General features: G+C 35.3%; 2 protein-coding genes and 1 pseudogene across 4 annotated transcripts; all 3 read right to left on the reverse strand.

Moving 5' to 3' along the window:
• Nucleotides 1-1,365: 1,365 nt before the first annotated feature.
• On the reverse strand, nt 1,366-3,237 carry LOC111783323 (T-complex protein 1 subunit delta pseudogene; annotated as a pseudogene).
• Nucleotides 3,238-3,491: 254 nt separating this feature from the next.
• LOC111783492 (alpha-1,3-arabinosyltransferase XAT3-like) lies at nt 3,492-5,201 on the reverse strand. Its single transcript, XM_087120859.1, has 2 exons — nt 4,958-5,201; nt 3,492-4,903 (listed from the first exon to the last, which is right to left on the reverse strand). Exons 1-2 carry the CDS (start codon nt 5,118-5,120, stop codon nt 3,669-3,671), a joined length of 1,398 nt encoding a protein of 465 aa, XP_086976985.1. The 5' UTR covers nt 5,121-5,201; the 3' UTR covers nt 3,492-3,668.
• A 1,528-nt stretch (nt 5,202-6,729) lies between these two features.
• LOC111783083 (uncharacterized) lies at nt 6,730-18,500 on the reverse strand. 3 transcript variants are annotated; one of them, XM_087120851.1, is made up of 20 exons: nt 18,384-18,500; nt 17,822-17,863; nt 17,624-17,692; nt 17,512-17,552; nt 16,831-16,879; nt 16,563-16,679; nt 16,195-16,306; nt 14,857-14,902; nt 14,563-14,634; nt 13,843-13,905; nt 13,574-13,728; nt 13,420-13,484; nt 12,734-12,884; nt 11,754-11,859; nt 11,509-11,644; nt 10,496-10,560; nt 10,208-10,372; nt 8,363-8,435; nt 8,196-8,266; nt 6,730-7,098 (listed from the first exon to the last, which is right to left on the reverse strand). In XM_087120851.1, exons 1-19 carry the CDS (start codon nt 18,385-18,387, stop codon nt 8,214-8,216), a joined length of 1,584 nt encoding a protein of 527 aa, XP_086976977.1. In that variant the 5' UTR covers nt 18,388-18,500; the 3' UTR covers nt 6,730-7,098; nt 8,196-8,213. The 3 variants fall into 3 exon arrangements, with proteins under 3 accessions (XP_086976977.1, XP_023519731.1, XP_023519732.1); XM_023663963.2 differs by lacking the exon at nt 17,512-17,552 and having other exon boundaries at nt 16,825-16,887; nt 18,384-18,499; XM_023663964.2 differs by lacking the exon at nt 17,512-17,552 and having other exon boundaries at nt 16,825-16,887; nt 17,624-17,668; nt 18,384-18,492.
• Between the last annotated feature and the right edge of the window lie 3,345 nt (nt 18,501-21,845).

Genomic DNA, 21,845 nt, shown 5'->3' on the forward strand with positions numbered 1-21,845 from the left:
ATCTCATTTGATTTTCTATTCCGTTGTTTTAAAATATTTCTTTTTAGATAAATCTCGTTCTCAATAATCAACTTTTTAAGCGTATTTTGATTTTCTTTCTGGATAAATTTTAAAAATAACTTAATATTTCTTTTTAATAAATCTTGAAAGTCATCCTTCTCGATAATCAATTTTTAGATAAATTTTATTTTCAGATAACCAATCTTTAGGTGTATTTTGATTTTCTTTTTAAATAAATCTTTAAAATAACCATTTTTTGGGTGTTATTCTCAATCTTATTCTCAGATAACCAATTTTAAGTGTATTAGACCTATTTTAAAGTTATTAGTTTCTAAATTTATAAAAATAACATTATTTATTAATTAAATTACCGAATAATTTTTAAGAACTTTTATACCTAAAATTGTTGATAGTTCATCACCATCTCTTTTAAATCACCAAAAATAATATTTTTGTATTTTTGTCTTTAAAGATTTGATTCATTTGGTTCATTTTAGTTTTCGTAATTTTTAATTTAATACTTTTTTTAAAAAGGGTCATTTTAATTCTTTAAAAACAAGATAAAATATAAGTGAAGAGAACCAGAATGATACTGAAAAGATAAAAGGAGCTTCCACCAAACATGTTCATTTAAGTTTAGGAGCTTTTTTCTTATTGGGATAGAGGGGATGATAAGAGTTTTTACTCGAGGTTCACTATCTTTGTGAGATCCCACATGTCAGCAAGTACGTCGAGCCCCTGAGGGGTTGGATTGTGAGATTCCACATCGGTTGAAGAAGCGAACAACGCATTCCTTAAAGGGTGTGGAAACTTCTTCCTAACATGTAAGATTTAAGAAAGTTGGTGTTTCGAGAGGACAATATCACTATGGACTTGGGCCATTATAATCTCCTCACCGCTAGTGGATATTGTCCTCTTCGGGCTTTTCCTTCAAGGTTTTCAAAACGCATCTATAAGGGAGAGGTTTCCACACCTTTATAAACAATGCTTCGTTCTCCTCCCCACCAATGTGGGATCCCCCAACCTATCAATTCTACCTCCAAACATTATCGAAGCTTCAATAATAAAAACAAGTTTTCTTCATATACTTGCTCTTGCTCTGTAATAGAAACTTGTAAAAGAAGATAGATGTTAAGATATAAAATATGGGGTATCCCAACCAAAAGACCATTAAACAGACAACATAAGCAGAAACAGCTATGTAAGAATCCCAAGATGTGATATCCAAGAAAAGTAGTAACACAGTAGTACAGCTCAAATAATTGATGAAGTTTGATGACTACGCGTAAATTTCTAAAGCTAGTAAAGACAAGGATCCATAAAATCACCCAAGGAAGAAAACCCATACCAATATACTCAAGGCAATTAGCAAAAAGAGAATAACACGTTAAGATTCTTTTAGCCATACCAAAACAGAACACTAGCTTCTAATATCACACCAAAATGAAAAACAAAAAAAGCAGCATTTTTCATTGAATTAAAGACCACACTCTACCTCACTGTGACAATGTCATCAATCTTCAAAATCATTCGAACGCATTCTGTTGCTAGAGTGATTGCACTTGTACTAACCAGAAGTGGCTGAACAACATTCTCCTCCAAGATGTTTGTGATCTGCCCCTTCCTTACATTAATCCCAGTATTGATCTCACCTTGTGCATGACGATTCCTCAGTTCTGTAACAATGGTGATTGGGTTCAACCCAGCATTTTCAGCCAAAGTATATGGGACAACTTCGAGAGCCTCCGCAAAGGAACGAACACAGTAACCCTCCATTCCATGCAACACTTTTGCCCAGGCACCCAGCTGCCTTGACAACTCGATCTCTGGTGCACCACCACCTGCAATCAAGTACCTTTTATTTACCAAACACCTAACAACACACAGGGCATCATGCAAGCTCCGCTCAGCCTCGTCAATCACAAGTTGGTTTGACCCCCGAACAAGTACAGTAGCTGTCCGCCCCATATCCTTAATGCCCGTAATCTTAACAATCTTCCCGTCTCCCATTGAAGCCTCCTCAACGAGTTCTGCAAATCCCAACTTCTCAGAGCGGAAATGTTCAATGTTGGCAATGGGCAGACAATTGAGAGTCTTCGTAATGAATTCAATATCATCGCGCTCAACATCCTTGATCACCAAAATCTTAGCTTTCGCAAGGTAATGTAGGGACAAATCTGTCACTGCATCTCTCAAGATACTCTTCTGAATCAACAATACGTTACACCCAGTTGCTTTAATCTTCTTGATCATACCTAAAATGTAATTTCTTTCCTCTTTCAATATCCTATCCATCTGAGTGTAATCCGAGACCACAATACTCTGCTCAATGTCAGTCTTAGGTGGTGAAATCTGGAATTGAATCACTGCAATCTTCGCGTTCTCCATTCTGGTTGGTCCACCGGCCGCATGACTTACCTTCTTGTCAAATACCAAGCCCTTCACAAGCGTAGTGTCATCCACGGTCGAGCCCAGCTTCTTCACGATCTTAATATCCCTCAAATCGACCAAATCTGGTTTAGCTGGATCAACAACCGAGAGCACAGAATCGACAGCAAGCGGCGCGAGCAATGTCGAGTACTGACTAACAACCTTACTATTAAGCGAAGTACTCGCCGATTTAATCAATGACTCTCTATCCGATAGCTCAACCGGGACAGCCATTGCTGTCAACACATCAACAGCCTTAATGGCGGTCTTGTGGAGGGAATCGGAGATTACAGTGGGATGAATCCCATGGGCCATAAGAGAAAGACACTGTTTAAGAAGTGAACCTGCAATGACAACCACAGTGGTCGTACCATCCCCAGCAGCAGAGTCCTGCGATTTAGAGAGCTCAACGAGCATTTTCGCGGCAGGTTGGAGAACCTCCATTTTATTGAGAATGGTCGCCCCATCATTAGTAATGATGACCTCACCGGAGGCCGTGGATATCATCTTGTCCATGCCCTTAGGCCCAAGACTAGTACGAACAGCATCGGCAATGGCTCGGGCTGCTACGATATTGGCGTGACGAATGTCCTCCTTACGCTTGTTATCAACGTATGACTCAGTTTTGGAGGATCGGGGCAGAGATACAGCTGGAGCCGCCATAGATGAGCAAGTTAGAGCTCAAAGGATGCCCCGATCGATAGTAAGCAAGAGAAATGGAATAAAGTGTTGCAAATTGAGTTCTGAGGAATGTTCGAAATGGCGACAGAGGCAAACCCTAGACAGATCAACCTGAGTGAACTGAACTGAGGGCGGAAGAGGGCGGGCTGGACACTTCGAGTGATATCAAATTACCAATATAGCCTTCTAAGAAACCGTAATTAAAAAAATTATGTATTGGTAAATTGAGGGTAAAAATGTCAATTTTCCCGAAACTTAAAATTACCAAAAAAAAAAAAATAGAATTGATTTATTCAAAAAAAAAAAAATTAAGTACCAACTAAGACAGTGTGTCTCACTTATACACTCGTAATTGTTCTCTTAATTAGCGAATGCGGGACTCTAACAAGTTCAAGATAGACTAAACGAAAATAAACACAATGTACATGAAGCTCTTGATATCTTTAGAGGACGCCGTTGCCGTGTTTGAAATGACTTTCAAAGACTTATCAAAACACTTACAAAGTCCTATCAAACCGACCCAAAAGACTAAAAATGAAAAGCATGCATATGGCTGGCTAGCTACTGTGGTGCAGAAGCTCAAGAGCTTTAAGCAAAGTGGGTCTAAATCTATTGATATCAAGTTTCACATTTTGGCTATCAAAATAGATGGACTTGAAAGCACTCCAACCCTGTTTTTGGATTGCCACAGGATCTCTCAAAACCACATGTTCTTTAGGGTACTGCTGAATCAACGTGCTTTCTTCCAAACTGATATCATACCCCAAATACTTCAATTCCATGTCCTTCGAAGGCTCTCCAAAGCAGCTTTTTGATACCCATTCTGCTCCTCCAAACGGTACAATCTGAATAAAAACCGACCTTTCAGGAAGAAACACAATGTTGGTAAGCCCAGCGCCATGAACTCCCATCATCACATCACAAGAGTTCACAGTTTCTGCAACTTTCTTCAAGTTAGCGTCTGGCTCTGTAACAATCACTTGAAAACCCAGTTTCTTAGCCATCTTGATGATCTCCCCTGTGTTCGTAAATGACCTTGTTTTTCTCCTTGCAACTATGAGAAGCCGTGGCTTAATCTCCCTCTTTTTCCTTCCTCTGCCTCTTCCTCTGTTTTCCACTGCTCTGTCTCTGTTCAACGAGTAAGAACTTCTCAAGAACTCTTTGAAATCCTTCATGGAGATTGAATGGTTGTTTGAATCAATGCTAAGCTCTTTTGGGTCACGTTTGAGCCCCACGATGACATGAGGAAAGCAAAGAACTTGCGCCTCCTTGTCAATGTAAATGATATCATAGTTAGACAACTTTGATAGTATTGCTTGATACTTTAAAACCCACCAAAATTTTCTATCAGTTATGAGGAATTGGACCTCTCCATTGAATTTTCTTGCTGTTATGAACAGTGGAATGATCACGTCTGTGAAGTCATGGAAATGGTTTCCTGCATATCCGCCAAGGGAGAACAGAATGGCTGGAACGCTATGATTTTGTGTGCATTGAGGCAAGTTTTGGGGGCTTTTTACTGCTTTTATAGACCATTCTCTTGTGTTCTTCATTGCATTTGCGTCTTGTTTTCTAGCATATGGCTTGATTTTCCAAGTTCTGTTGCGTTCTAAGTGTTCTTCCATGTTGGTTGAAGCAAACATCACTGAGGAAGATTCTCCATGAATTCTAACATTCATATCAATGTCGCAGAAGTCTGTCCAATCCATCAGATTGCATGTTGGCGTTGGCTTCTTTGTAACAATGTCAGCCATTTTGATTCCTGGAGCTCTTGGAAAAAGCCTCAGATTCACTGCAAAATGAACAGAGAAATTCAAGAACTGGCTTGGTTTTTACATCAAAGAACATGTCAATAGGGACTTACAAGCTAGAAAATGGCGACCCAGATGAGGTTTGAGCATAATGCTGAAGCTAAATGCAATGAACAAGCAACCCATCAAAGCTCCATAACCCATCTTCTTTTGTTCATGCTTGCTAAAGCTCCTGGCAAGAAAGGAATCGTATAACATTTTTGTAGGCCGATTAATGTAGAAGCTGAAGCTTTACATGAAATACTAGAACCCCATTTGTTTCTGCATGTGAAGAGAACCAAATGGGAGTTGTGTTCACTTCCAAAGCGTGGATTTTGATGCCATTTTCTGCACCGAAGTTTGAAGAAGTTGAGGTGCATACCTTGTAGGAAGTGTTGCTTCCCACGAATTCGTTTGATGGAAGTCTGCTAGTGACGCTCGAAACTTAAAAAATTGGGATGGGAAGTGATTCATCAGTTGACTTAGACTTTTAAATAAAAATCCCTCCTGAATTCGCTCTATCGAGGAAGAGAGCTCTTTCTCGGTGCAAGATTAGTAAAGTAAAGCTCATTTATTCATTCTCCAAAGGCTCTGAAAAGAGAAGGAAGACTGGAATGCCAATAAACATATATTATTGAATTCACCCGATTCGATATTATCCTATTTTTCGAACGTTCAGTGCCAAAGTTGGTGATTTCGTTCATCAAGAGAATGTATGTACAAAATGATTAATTTCTTGCATTTTATATTTCATAAACAAATAACCAACTGCATCTTTAAGTTTAGGTAGCAAGCAGACAAGCTGAATTAGATTACAAAGTTGGTGATTTCGTCCATCCAAAGAGAAAAACATTGGAACAATATCAAATAATTCATTCATATTTTGGTTGGGATGCATGATTAATGATGTAAGAGCTAAGAAAATCGACATAAAGGGATTTCATTCCCATTTTCTAAGATTTGATTCAACTCTTTCAGGAAGATATGTATGCCTCCTCAAGAGAAGACATTATTTTTAAAATTAGAATGATTTATTTTATTGTTACAAGCTAAATTCTAAAAACGATTAGAAATTCGTAAAACTATAATAAAAAAAAATTAAAATGATTCGTAAGAACATGAAAAACAAAATCGCTAACAAGCAACAGTTTGATTTTTGTCTATTCAAGTCTCTCAACCATCTTTTCTTTCTCGAGTGAAACCTCAAAAGATTTACCCAATCAACACAAATTTCACCTCAAAAGATTTACCCAATCAACACAAATTTCATTCTTATATATCAGAGGAGTGCGGGCATCTTGAATATAGAAAAACGAACCTCCGACTCTCAATTAACCGAACCAATAAAAAGTCAAATCCAAAACATATTTTAAACCTCCCAAAGTTGAGCCAACCCACGAACTCCTTTGTGAGTTCAACGATTCCAACAATTAAGAACTTTATATTATATATATTATGAAGTCAACAACTTTATGTTAATCCAGAAATTTGAACCAACCTAATAATTGATAAAGCGTACCGAAAGATTTTGATCTGATAACCAACATATCTCCCCAAAGTCCACACGCACGCATAACATAATACATTAATTTCAGCACAAGGAACGTTTCAAGTTCAATGAATAGTTTAAGCCCTAAATAAGACACCTTCAGAGAACTTCAACATGATGCTCCCAAATATTGCCCGCCAAGCCTCGTTTACCTGTAGAAATTTACTCGTAAAGCATTCAAATTATCTTCAAATTACCTGTAGAAATTTACTCTTTTACCTGTAGAAATTTACCGTTACCTTCAACTTTTCAATCAGAAAATGCTAAGAAATAATCAAGTTAACAAACTCAAGATTCATCTTCATGTTTGGTAGCACCGTGAAGCTAGTACACACCAAAATCTTCATAACCATGGGTGCCCAAAAATGAAATTCAATTACAGGAAAAAGAAACAGAATAGTAGGACATATGGATGGGGATTAACTATGAAAAAACTACTATATTCAACAATAGTGAAGCAAATCAAACTTTACACCCATATATAGAAAAACACATGTAAAGCTGGTATCCAAACAGATGGAACCTATCAATCATTTTAGTATCTATTAGCATAGCCAACAACACGATCAGGCATGACTCCATGGAAAAACGGCTTCGAGCATACAAGGCCTTCATGGGGCAGCTCATATCAAATTCACCATAAGTTTCCTGCTCAACATTTCAAGATGTATAAATAAATTGATTTGAACCAAGTCCAGCTTACATACAGCTCGACTAAATTTACGAGAAAATTACAGAATTCTACTACATTTGGTGGCCACGAGAACTCAAAGATATTAAATCTTGCCATCATGAATATTGCGTAAAGGTTATGATCTGCTATAGTAACTACAATGAGTTTCAGGGTGACATTTTAACTTAATCATTTAGTATGGTAATATTTTTCATACATGTTGGTTATCGTTTCTTGTCTCATTCTTATTATGTCAACTTAGAAGAAGACAATGACATTTAATTATTATCAAGACTAAATAAATGTTAACTCCTAACGAGTGCTTTTTCAATTTAGTTCCTTATGTTTTTAAAATTTTCAATCCAAGGCTAGGTATAAGTTTTAACCCAAGATGTTTGGTTGAAGATAAGCTTACATGACATAATGCACCGTGAGAAGGCCAATTTTAGAACAGGAACTAGGCCACGATAAAAGAGAAGTGTCTAATTCCTCTTCATATTCATAAAACATTAGGGGAAATTTTGTTGACCATCATTCTATAAACTCACCACGTACGATACAAGCTTATTATTCGTTCACTTTAACATTCATCAATGGAGAGGTATACTTGAAAAATATTTAAGGAACAACTAGGATTAATTTGAAAAACACCCAAATGTATGGGATAAGGGACTAAAACATATATCTAGCATTGTATCAATGACTGAACTAATCTGAGGAAACTCAAATTCCATTTGCATAAACGAGGGCAAGAAATGGGCATAGAAAGGGTCTGGCATGCTTTCTTGCACCATCATGCCTATCATTCTACAAGTCTGGTATCACAACTAGCATACAACCCTAGGGTCTCTTGCCATAACTTTTCTATGATCAAGTCTGGTATCATTCCATTCTAATGGTAAAATGATCTCGGCAATGTGGTAACAATATCTACCTTAGTAGATTAGAAAAAACGAAAAGACTGGGAATTCCAATACGCTATTGGAGTTGCATAGATATCTTACTACTTAGTACTGCTGATTAATAAAACAAAAATTCAAGGACTTTCATGAAATGTTAATACTCAACCAACCTTGTAGATCAAAATTGTTTAATTGCTTGCAGCCGGAATATCAGTGACCTTTCCGACAGCAACTGTCTTCCCTGAAAACAAAAATATAATAGATCTAACTACAAGATTGTGATGATAAAGATTAGCCTCAATGAATTCATAAAAATAGGTAAACTTAAATCTATCACCTTCAGTACGAAGTGTAAATCTTCCAAGCTGAGGAACGTCAGAAAATTTCTCAATGCAGATCAAGTTATTGACCTGCAAGGTATACGGGATGCTAATCATTAGCTATGGGACTTACTATAACCAATTCCATACTGACAAATCAATAATTGTTTAGCATTGAGAAGCACGGACACGATACAACACGGACAAGATGACGCATCAATTTCAAGTAGAACTCGACACATAAGAACATTTTATTTTTATAAAAAAATAGAATACATGTTGATTCATCTTCAACACTAGAAAAGCCTCAAAAGGATTTTATCGGCTATCGCTATGACTAGAGATCGAAGATGTCTTCTAATGGTTTATGAATGAATAATAAATAGATCTTTTATAACTTCAGTCTTTTATGAGGTCTAGAAGGAATTAATAATTATAAAAAAAACAAATGTCTTTTTTATCCGAGTTGTCAGTATGGTTTTCATTTGGTCCCTAGGGTTCAAAACATTACACTTGTACTCTTGAGTTTCGAGTTTAGTTTCCATTTAATCCCTAGGTTTCGAAGTGTTAAATGTTTACCCTAAAGTTTTGAGTTGAGTTTTCATTTTAGTCCTAAGCTCCACAATTTTATACTTTTACCCCAGAATTTTCGTTAATGTTCACTTTTTCTTGTGTTAATTTTTTATTAACTAATTTAAAAGAATTAAATTGTTTTCATTCATTTCAGGTCAATGTTAAAATAAATTTTAAAAAATCCACATTATAACTATTTTAGCTCAATTAATTGAAAGTTAATATCATATATCAAAAGTGAGCATAATTTTGAAACCTAGAGACCAAACATAAACTAAACTCAAAACTCAAAACATAAATATGTAACATTTTGAAGCTTAAAAATCAAATGGAAACTAAGTTCGAAACTCATGGATAAGAATGTAGCATTGGAAAACCTACAAACTTTCAAACCAAATGAAAACAGTACTCAAAACTAAACTTAGGGACTAAAAATGTATTTTATTAAGGGGAAAAAAAAAACCTTGCACTTGCATCAGCCAGTAATGAAGCGATCTAGCCGTTGGCGAGATGGTGGTGGATTTCAGTCTCCCACCCACGATCTCTTAAGATGGTTTTTTCTTTTTAGGGGTTTTTATTTCAAAGTTACGGGTTTTTTGCTAAGAACTTTCAGAAAAAAAAAAAAAATTCAAGCAACTACTAGGCGTGTCCCAGACATGTCTCCAAGAGAAAATAATATAAATAAATAAATAAAGTGTCTGTGCATCCTAGGTTCTTTCAGCAAGAACAGTAGGAGAATTCACAGTTCATATTTGAGGCATTCTGATTGACGTTTGGATAGCAACCACAAAGTTTTGGAAAAACTAATAGAGATGTGATTGTCTGGTTGATATCAGAAAGGAAAATCAGGAGGTCATAATCACAAGCACAAGGGGTCGAATTCTCCAAAATTAATACTCAAAATATGTCTTTTCTCAAACCTGTCCAACCAACCACTTTCACTAACGAACCTCATCACTAATGACTAGTATAGCCCTATTACCCTAAAAAAAATCATATTTATTATAATAACATTTCTAACACATTTCAAAGCGGAAAAAGATCCCTACTACCATTCCATTTGGGTTTGGGTTTGGGTTTACATTATTTATTTCAAAAAATAACATTAGCATTTCTCCTGAAAATATCTTGTGCCCTTTTAAGAAAAACATTTTCAATATTCCAGAATAACTTGTTGAGGCAAAGTTTTGTCAAGAACGTGATGACACTCAAAATATTATAGTCAGCCTGGGGCAAGACATTTCAAGCTGGATCTTGAATTATATCAAAAGTTGGATAAGAAACTGAACCTGGATGCGGCACAAAATAATTGCACCATTCTTCACAAAGAGAACTTTCTTTTTCATAGGTTTCCTAGTCTTCGGATCAATCTGCTGAAGCAGCTCTATGATCTCACATTCTTCAACAACAGCATGAATGTGAAGTACGGCCTTATATCCAGCTGTAAATATTGCCTGAAGCAGTTGTATGACTTAGTTAACAATTTTGCATCACTAAAGGGGAAAAAGCTCATGTTTGAATCATAAGCTCCAGGAAGGGACAGAAGGCGAATTAACAAGTTTAAAATTATCACTCACATTATCCAGCAGCTCAAGAATCTGCAACTGCGCAACAAACTCAGAAACAGCGGGTATAGGTTTTGCTGCAATTTTTTTTGGGGAGGGGACACATTTAGTGGAAAGAACAGGCAACAAAATAGAATGGAGGATTGTATAGTTCATGACTAAGGAAATAATATTAAAAATGACAGTAATATAGTAATTGACAACCACTTAGGAGGATCAAAGTACAGCTGTAATATAATAGGAAGTCCATAAATAGTGGGTACTAGGGATTTAGGATTCAAGTCTGTCCTCCAGCGTGTGAGTCGAATGACAGCTTTTGAAATATTACTAATTATTAATGAAAAAAGCCTCTTAAAGTATTCAGTACAAAGCATGCAACTTTTGATAGTAAAACAAGAATTTCATTGCAGACGAGAATCTGGAAAGGGAAAATTGGAGCGCCAATTACAAGATATTTTACTAGTGCTCTGCTCATGGTCAAGAATCAAGACTGCAATTATTGGTTTAAAAGCTGGTATACTGGTGGCAGAACCAATTCCCTTCCCTAGGAGCGAATGATATCTAATCATAACCTGTTGGCTTCGCCCGTTCTGGGATTTTTCAATGTCATTTTAACATTTTAAAGCGGTTCTTCCTTTCTTTTATACATTGAAATCATGTCTGGTGTGAATTTCTAAAGAGTGTGTCTATGTCCAAGAACCTTCAATCCCTCTAAAAACTCTATTGTTCTTCTCACTCCATAAAACAGCACATACATAACTCTGTTGTTCCTTTTTGACGTGACACAATAAAATGTAATTCAATCAAGTGTACCCAAGAATAACCTCAAATTTTAGGATGTTTAAGTTGTAAACCTGTACATTAAAATTGGATAACTACCTTGCATTCCATACAAATTACAATTAACTTCATAATTTATCATCATAAGAACTTGATTTTAAGGAAGGAACATAATCAACCTTCATAGACCTCAACCATGTATAATCAAAACGATAAAGAAACGCTGGGAAAAGACAGAACCATACCAACGCTTGATAGTACAAACCCAGACATTATTTCTTCTTCTTCAATTCCAGATATTCTAACACGAAGATTTTCACCAGGTCCTGCGCTCTTTACTTTGCTTTCATCACACAAAACAGCAGCAACTTTCACCTGAATCTGTGCGTTCATTAAAATCCCCAATTCCCATTGTAAGACAAAAGGCAGCAAATTGAAGAAAGAATGTAAAAGTTGTTAAAAATAAATATACAAGTTTCGTAGTAAGTACCTTATTTGGCATTACCAATAAGGAATCACCCTCGCGCACAGTGCCAGATTCGACTTTACCCATAACAGTTGTTCCCATGTCCTTGAATTTGTCAATGATAGGCATCCTACAAGTTGAACGTTAATTATTTGCATTAACCAATTGGAACAACACCAATAGAAGGTGTCAATAAATTTACAAATGTGCCAGAAAGAACATTTATTTGTGGTAACTTCGGGTGTTTCTTTATCAGCTGGATTTGGTGTTTGGGTTTAATTAATGTTTACACATTTAAACTTGGACAAATTTTTGTTTGATTTAGAGTATTTACCTCGTTGATTCTGTGCGATTTATTGGTTCGTTGGTGAGAAATTTTCACTTGGATTGGAAGAGGTATTTACTTCACCATTTATTCAAATTCAAGGTTCAATATAATGAAATTAAATGCGATAGTTATATTGAGTAAATGAGTTTGTAAATGCAAAACTGCACTTTCATTAGGAAACCACACTTTCATCAACAGGAATGAAAGAGTGCAAGGAGCATGCGAAAATACGAAAAAAGACGAAAGAAGCCAATTACAACAAGAGGAGGTATCAGTCTAGCAAATTAAGCCTAGAGAAAATTACAAAAAAAATCTTTGTGCACTAAAACTCAAAAGAGACATGAAACCTCACAAGGCACAAGGTACACCAAACCTCCTCTGAATTGAGCATAGGAGTAAATATGAAGTTTCCCAAAATAATATTTGAGGCAAAAATCACGTATTAAATGACATTTAATATTATCATGAAGACTTCTTAATAAATTTGGAAGTTCAAAGACAAAGGCAGCTCCAAATTAAACAATTGCAAGAAATTGTGACGAAAAAAAAGGCCTAAACTAATTACAAGCAAAGTAAAATAGAGTAGACACCGTATCAAGTAAAAGATAGAAAACCTATATAAAATAGGAGTCATGAATCTTCGGCAAGAGTTTTAAAAGAGCATTGATGTATTCACCTAAATGGATCTTTTGGATTTCTTGGTGGACCTTCAATTGTATCAAGGATTTCAAACAAGCACGGACCATTCCACCAGGGACATACTTTCTTATCCACTCTTGTTTTCATATTAACACCATGAAGACCAGATATAGGTAAAAACTGGACATCTGCAAACAGAAACAATTATGGGACCAGGTAACTACTAATCTACAATTCGTATCTCCCAATTCAATATTGACAAATAAGAAAATGAACAGGGAATCTCTGTTCGTCGACAACAAATCACGTCCACAAATTGAAATCCTACCATAAATGAGCTAAGTATGCAACTTTGGCACCCGGTAAAAGTTATGAATATCTTTCACTATAACCACTGAATGAGCAAAAGTAATAGATGCAGACAACATGCAACCTTCCTTTTTTTCTAAGAACCATAAAAACATTCATTCCTAAAACCATGTTGACATCTGCCATCTAACTGCGGTTACTAATAAATTAATTGAATTTTATTTTTTAAAAAGAAAATAAGAAAACACCAACAAATCCAAAAGACACCCTTTATAGAATCATGGCCTTAAAAATTTGCAAGAAAAATACTAATTAAGAAAGCTACAAAGAGGAAGCAAATATAAATAAATAGAAAAGCAAATAACAGACAGAATAACACATAATATTGCGGTGAATGGGGTAACTTTTAAGTACCTTTCTTTACATTGTAACCAGATGACTTCAAGAAGGGGGCCATCTTAGACTCTATCTCATCATACCTGTTAGATGACTCCAAACAAAGTAAGTGGCCAAACCAGGTGGCAAAATAAGGAGCAAATTGGGGGTAGGAGAAGGATGTTAAGAACACCTTTCTTTCGACCATTTTACTGTGGGTTCATCCATCTTATTCACTACAACAAGAAGCTTAGCAACACCCAACGTTTTTGCCAGCAAAACATGCTCACGAGTCTGTCCACCTCTCTCATATCCAGTTTCAAACTCTCCTTTCCTAGCAGAAATTACCTTCATTCATAGAAATGCAAAGTGAATGAGACAAGCAGACAGATATGAACACACAGTGGAAGGAAAGGGGCCAGAATGCCAAGGTGCAGAAAACTGGTAGGTGTAATAACTCACCAGAACCCCTATATCAGCCTGAGATGCCCCACTGATCATATTTGGGACATAACTTTTGTGACCCTGAATCAAAAACATAAGAAAAATATGAAAAAAAAACCCCACCATAAATCACACAGATTATACATAATTAAGCATACAGAGGAATATTAAAAAGGCAAAGAGATGATAGAACAGAAATGAAAGCATATATGCAAGTCTTTGAACAGTAATTACTATTTTTCATGCCGCTCAAAACTGCTTGCAAAACAATGCAATTCAAAAACAGTCACCTGCCAAAAGTTGGAAAAAGTAAAAACTAATCGCTACTTCCTTCTAAGAAAGGTAAGAGGAGAAACAATCAATCTAAAGAGAGATGCTATGAAATCTTTAACATCCTATATCCCATGTAACAACAACAACAAAAATGTGCCCAGGAGGGCATTGGTCTTTCAAACAGGAACATCTTGGAAGAAAACAAAATGTATTGGGTTGCTCATACCCAATCCCAACACTAATAGAAAGTTGAACATGATGGAGGCAGCTAATTTGATGATTTCAACGTGTTTTTAAAACATCTTCCCACTAAATTATATTTACTATAAAACCAACTGACATCTGAGGCGAGTGGTCAGGCGAGTGGCTAAGGGCAGACGAGTAAAAAAATAAACAAAATCATACAAATTGTGATTCAAGTGACATATACGAGCATTATGGAATTATATCAATACATCTACTCACCGGAGCGTCTAAAATTGTAAACCTTGTAGTATCAGTTTCAAAATGTGCTCTTCCCACTTCAACAGTTTTCCCCTACAAGCAGCAAACCAAAATTAAGTAGTGATACAATAAATGAAACTTCTTGTCATTAGTATTCATCTTAAAAATTACAAAGAAAATAAAATATTGGCATTCGGCCATGAGGGATAAAATAAGGCAAAAAAATGTGGAATACATTACATATTTTAGAAGCAATGGAACACATTGCTTCATCATGATGACTTGACAAAGAAAAAGTTCAATAAAAAATCATACCTTAACTCTCTCCTCTTCATTTGTGTCCATGATATACGCCATATACCTGGCAAAAATAAAAAGAAAAATGAATAGAAGAAATATTTTGTTGCATTTCACATTCCACAAATAATAACCTGATAGTGTTTGGAACTATAAGAATTGCAATAGAAATAATTTTCTAAAGAGACGTCAAAAAGAAATGGAGTTCACCTACAACGTAAGTATATCTTGCTAAAAGAATTTGAACTTAGTTTCCTTTTTTATGAGAACTTAATTTCCTATTTAGATAAGGGAATAATTATAGCCTGACGATGACAACAATAAAAGCTGCAAGATCTCTATGGGTTATGTTCAGAATGCTAGATTGTCCAGAAAGATCTCAATGTAGTTTTGGCTGGTCTAATGAAAGAACCTAAGGCGGTTTTCTAATTCGAAAGTAGGGTAGGGTCTCGGGATGACTCAAGTAGACCTCCTAATCCTAAGAGGCTCTAGCTCCTAAACATCTCCCACAGGAGGGCTTAACATCGTGCTCTCCTCTGGTTCAACACAAGTTACTCTACGTAGAAGTAGAGTGATATTTGTCTAAAAGAGGCGCTTGTTCACTGGTCCTCCTGACCTGAGCTCTCACCAACAAAGAAACATCCCCTTCCACCCACACGGGTTCTTCGATTCTATTGAAGAGGTTCTCCTTCTATGTGAGGTGGGACATACGTCAAAATGGAACCTATCCCGTATAAGAGAAGTTTTCCAAGTTTATTGAAGATTTTTCTCTAGCTAACTTTCCAGCATCCAGTGGAGTTCTTGTTTGGTATACCTTGCAAGACTACCTAGATTACAAGTCTCTCCAATATATTTTTCACAAAATTTATGTTCTACTACAAACCAGCAATTGGTTTTGAGAGCAGCTTCAAAAGCAAGCCCTTAGAAACACTATTAGGTAAGCTAAACTAGAAAGGGGCAAGAGAAAATCTTAACTTCTCTCAAAGGGAAATAATGAAGCTTCTTTGAAGCATTTGGCTTGAGAGGAATGGTAGAACTTTCAATACCAAGGCGAGGAACTACACGTACTACTTTGACCTTATTTTGTATACAGCAGCCACTTCGTGCTAGCTAGATAATATTTTTTTTATTACTCTCCTAGTGATATTTGTGTAAATTGGAAGGGATTTTTGTAACCTCCATTAGCCTTTTACAAAAATCCGTTAAAATTAGTTTTCCTAACAAAATGAAAAGCCTGAACATGCATGATTCAGTGACCATCCGACTTAAAATTAAATAGAAGAATCAAAGTATTAATAGATAATCGATATTTGACTAAGTGAAAACAGTCGGTTAAAATAAGGATGTGAATCTTACCAGCTTTCTCTGCTTTTATCCTTTGCTTCTTTTTCATACTTTTGGATTGTACGCTCATCAACCTGATTGCTGAGGAAAAGTATCTGGCCTCCAATTGTAGACTTACCAGCATCTATCAATTTTATTTGAATAAATATAAAATGACAAAAACAATCTATTGAAAGGAGGCCTTTTCAGTATAACCAGTACGCAAACAAAGTTATAAGCAAATTAAATTCCATAAGCATACTGAACACAAAAAACTTCAAAGGTAAATGAGCCTCGTCAAGCTAAGCTCTGACCAGAGACCAAATGAATAACCCCTAATTTAAATACATTCACAATGTACATATGCTAATACATGCAAGCCTGCCAAATAGTTTACTTACCGACATGACCAATGAACACAACATTCAAGTGTCTTTTACGATCCAACTCCAAATCCCCTTCACCTTCGTTTTCAGTTAAAGAGATTTCCTTCTCCTTCGCAGGTATTTTCTCCTTCACTGTAAAAAGGAAGCCAAATGTTCAGTCACACGTATGAGAACTATGAATTGAAGTGTGTAAACGAACAAATAGCTCAATAGCAATTAAAGAAATACTCTTAAAGCAAGCAACTCTTGTTGAAATCAAAATCGAAATATCATTTACCATCACATTGTTCTTCAACGTGGATAGCTTGGGCTGGTTGGGGATGGTCCTCTGTCTTCAAATCTAAAATTACCAAATCAAGGTCCTCAAAAATGTTATTTGTGATTGTGTTATTGGTGTAGCTGATTCACATCAGTTTTCTTAAAACGTATATTGATATAATTGAAAGCAGCATAGTTACACACATCAGCAAACAATCTATTAATCGTAAAAACAAGATTCTAGAAATTCAAGCATGGACATATGATAACTATGAGGTAAAAAATTTTATGAATAGCCATATATGCTTGAAACAATAGACATAGTGAAGTAAGTTGTAGGCTAATAAATTAAATGCATATGAAATAATTCACAACTTCAGACATAGGACAAGCTAAAATAAACCAATAACTGTTCTGTAAAATTAAAATAATAATGAAATCCTTGCATGACCTATGAAAAACTTTGGTATATGATTCAGTCAGATTTCCGTATAAAAAACATACACAGTTAAATATAGTTAAAGATGAACCTTTCATCCATAATTTTTTTATTCAATATTGGCAACTACAACTTACAACTCGTACATCATTCCTCCTTTACAAAAAAAAAAACTAAAAATTCTCTTTTGATTTACTGCCAAACAAGTCGTGCTATTTTAAACACACAAGAAATACATTACAATGACTAGTAAATTGAACAACCTACATCCATCTTATTGGACTTCCCAATTTCTTCTGCGTTTGCATCTGGATTATAAACTTATTAGAACATGGTAGAGCCAAAGAGAAAGTACAAAGACTTTAGTAAATTGACTAACCTTCTTCCACATTATCGGATTTCACAATTTCTTCCATCCTTGCATCTGGATTGGGAACCCCGTTAACATCTTTGGTAAAGTTCAGACCAAGGCAGAGTCAAAGAAATTACAAAATTAGGTGAACAGCACATCACGTAGAGTCATATATGGGAATAGTTTAAAATGATCAAGAATAATGGTCTGTAGATTTTACTGTACCTGGTGAATCAAGTTCTAGAGCACGAATGTCCTCCTCGATATCTATAAATATCAGAAATGAAAAGTTAAAACCAACAAATCTCACAAGGTACATAATGATCTGACACGATATTATTTTATCAGCAAATTTATCGAGAAGACGCATACGATAGTTTGGCTCTATTAATTGGTTGTACCATTAGAGGCAGTAAGAAGAAAAGTAGAAGCAGCGCAACTTGAAAAGATTGATATTCCATGTCAATCCAAATATTAGCTCCATTTCGTCGAGGCAAGATAAAATAGATGCGATGAACAGAACTAATCCTAGTTCTTGACATTCAAGACGTAATCAATTTGAAAATCTTGATTAATCAACCAGAAAAAATAAAACTGACAAGAAATTACAGATTCCGCGTAAGCAACTAATCCAAAATTCATTTCGATAATTGAATTAGACAACAAAATAAATTAAGCAAGATCAATAGATCAAACACCATAACTTCTGGAAACCATGCAAGTTAGATGGAAAGTTACAGAGCTGGTGAGGTAAATTCGAAGATGACAGAAGATATGAGATTCATACCCATGGAAACAACGCCGTAGGTTGCGAAGAAATGAGTCTAAGTGAGTCTAGGGTTTCTCGTATCGCAGTAAGCAGGAAGAAAGCTTCACAGGGTAAGATGAAGCTGCATTGGGTTTATCGTACAGATGCTTATATCTGATTCATTCTCACTCTGTGCCAACGAACCCGGTTCATTTGAACCGATCGGGCGGGAATTGCTTTTTAAAAACCCCAAAATTTCCCAATTTCCTATTAAATTGTTCCCTAAACCTATTTAGTTTATTTGGAAAATAAAAAATAAATAAATTAAATGGTTTTTTTTTTTTATTTCCAATTAGTTTGTCTTTTTGTAAAATTTCCATGCACAGTTTCCATTTAAAGATAATATTTCAAAACTTTCTCATAAAAGTAAATGTAACGTTTTTATGTGATTTATTTCAAATAAAAAAATAAAAAGTATATTATATAATATAAATAAATGAAGCTAGGGAGGATAATATTTGCATTCCCATTTTTGCCCTGGTATTTGTTTAAAAATTTATATATCATGGTTCGTTACAGATATTTAGGGTGAAGTTTGTATAAGAGTGTTTATTTATATCATATATATGAACACAATGTTATCTAATGATATAGATGTGTTTGAAAGGACAATCACGTCGTTTTTCTCATTACATCCATTTGGGTCAAAGTGGTTATGCGATAAAGTGAAGCGACGAATCCTTTTCATATATAGATGACTTAGCAGATATTGTCCACATTTGACAGATTTGTATTATTGTCAATCTCACGATTTAAAAATGTGTTGATTAGAGAGAGGCTTCCACGGCCGTCAAATTCGTGAATAAATGTTTAATTCTCCTTCCAACCAATGTGAGATATCACAATCCACCCTCTTGTGGATCGCATCCTCACAAGCACACCATCCCTGTGTCTGACTTTGACATCATTTGTAATAGTTCAAACCCACCTCTTAATAGATATTGTTCGCTTGGCCCGTTACGCATCGCCATCGACATCACAGTTTTAAAATGCGTCTATTAGGGGGAGGTTTCCAGATTATTATAATGAATGTTTTGTTCTCCTTTCAAACTAATGTTGGGTCTCACAATAGATGTAACGTATAGATGTAACGTAGACCGTGGACCTGAAACATCACAATCCAACCGTGGATTGGATAGTAAATGTGATAATCTATGAGCAATATACAAATCATATAATTTACCTTAGAAAAATTGGCCCAAGCACAATACCAAAGCCCAAGGTTAAGCCCAATATCAAGCCCATCTCATGCAAGCCCACGATCGACAAATATGGCCGAGGAACAGATCAACACAGGCTTTCAAGGCCCATGTTTTTTCTCTCCAAGATCAAGACGTAAAAAATAAATTATAAGAAATTGTAAAATAGCAATTACATAAAAATTTAATATAATGTATATTTATAAATTAATTAATAATATTTAAATTTAACTTAGTATTTAATTGGTAACTACAACTAATTATATGCTTTTAATTATTTTAAAATTGAGATATAGTTTTTAAATCTTTCACCAAACACGTATTTGAAAATACGAGATATAAAATTGTTTTATAATTATTTTAATTAAAATAATTATAAAACAAGTTTATAATTATTTTAATTTTTTTATTTTCTAAAATTAAGTCTATACACATTATCTTAATCGTTTTAATATTTATATAAAAAAATGAAAAATTAAAGTAAGTCAATTGAACAAAAAATGAAAAAAATGTTTTATTATAATTTATGTTATTAAACATTGATTAAAGAAAAGAAAAGGGGAATAAAAAATAAGAAGGCCGACACCAGACGTGCATACAGCTCACTTTATGGAAAGTGTGAGTCATCATTACGAACCGCACTCCCCTCATTCCATCAGTTTGACTGGTCATGTCCACGTGGCACCAAGTTTGGCGAAGAGGTGAAGAATGTCAGAGAACGGACGGGTAATGTTATCATCTTCGTACACCTTGAGATCTAGCCCTAGATTTTGTGGGCTCGTTCCTCTACACCCGTTACTACTTTAATCCACACCCATCACCCACCTCACCAGATTAAAACTCAGCCACGTCGTTTAATAAACCTCAAACTCTCAGATAAGACAACACAATCCACTCCCCGATAGCACAGAATTCGGTGCGAACGAGCCACAGAGGATCGGCACCTTCCCCTAGAAGGACGGAATTGGCCGGACGCTCACGTTAAGTCGTGGTCGGCGTATGATAAAAGAAAGAAAAAGGAAAAGACTAAAGTACGCGGAATGAAATGTGGGGCCCAGGAGAAAACGACAGGGACTGGTGTTGTCAATTCACAAAAATAAATAAATAAAAAAATTTAAAATTAGGTCAGCAAGACAGCAACAGCCATTCATTCATCTTTTGAACTTTCCAGATACACGTGGCCGTTCCGATCATCTCGTCATTAACTCGTCATATCATATCGCGACGATACTTTTATATTTTAAATATATTTTTTAAAATCTCGGTCCTCGTGATTTTGATTCCTCCCGTTACACGAAGTTCGGCGAATCGTCACGAGCTTTTGTCCGTTGGAAAAAGGCCGTGCATTTAATCGCGTACAAATATCAAAAGCCTCGGAAAGATATTTATTGAACTTTAATTATATTTTAAATAATTTATTCAATAGGAAATTGAATATTTAATTAAATAAAATTAATCATATATTTTTTAAGATTCGTTTAAATTTTTTATTTATGTCACGGTCATGTTCCCATAGTTTAGCATTACATATAAAATTAATATTTAAATCATAGTAAGATCTGAAATTTCTTATAATAATAATAATAATTAGTTCGTAAAATAATTAAATATTTGCACGGGTGTAGTGTTTGACATGCACACTCTAAAGCTTAGCGATATATTTATAAGGGGGTAAGTCTATGGTTTCTCGTATTTTCATCTTAGACTGGGTATATGAAAAAAAAATCAAATAGACAGTAGAAGGGACGAGACGGTGGATTACAAGAGGCAAGACTCATAAAGGAATATACTTGCAGTTGAGGCTAAGAACTGTCTGCTTCTCGTTTGATCGTGTCCTTTTTAGGTATCTTAGACATCAACATCAGTTTAATTTGAACTTGGATAGTACTGGGTCCATCTTGTCTCGGTTTTACCGTTATTTTACAAGGCCTAAAACCAAGTACGACACTATTCATAAGCATTTCTACGTCAATTAGTTGTCTTGCACAATATATAGAATCCAATGTTGCACATACCCGTACCATTTCAACACAATCAATACAAAAACCTAACACAGATAAATAACAAACCCTTTTTTACTAAAACACTGAGAATTTGATCTACTGGAACTCACGAACTTAATTGATACAAAATTCAATGAATCGAACAGGGCACTCAATGAAAAGGAGGCTACACTGGTTCTAGTAAACACGTTAAACTATCTATGTGGTCGAGAGCCCTCACAACCCAACCACTAAAACCA

The sequence above is a fragment of the Cucurbita pepo genome, chromosome 20 (assembly GCF_057944985.1).
Source record: "Cucurbita pepo subsp. pepo isolate OVF chromosome 20, ASM5794498v1, whole genome shotgun sequence".
In the NCBI taxonomy this organism is placed as follows: Eukaryota; Viridiplantae; Streptophyta; class Magnoliopsida; order Cucurbitales; family Cucurbitaceae; genus Cucurbita; species Cucurbita pepo.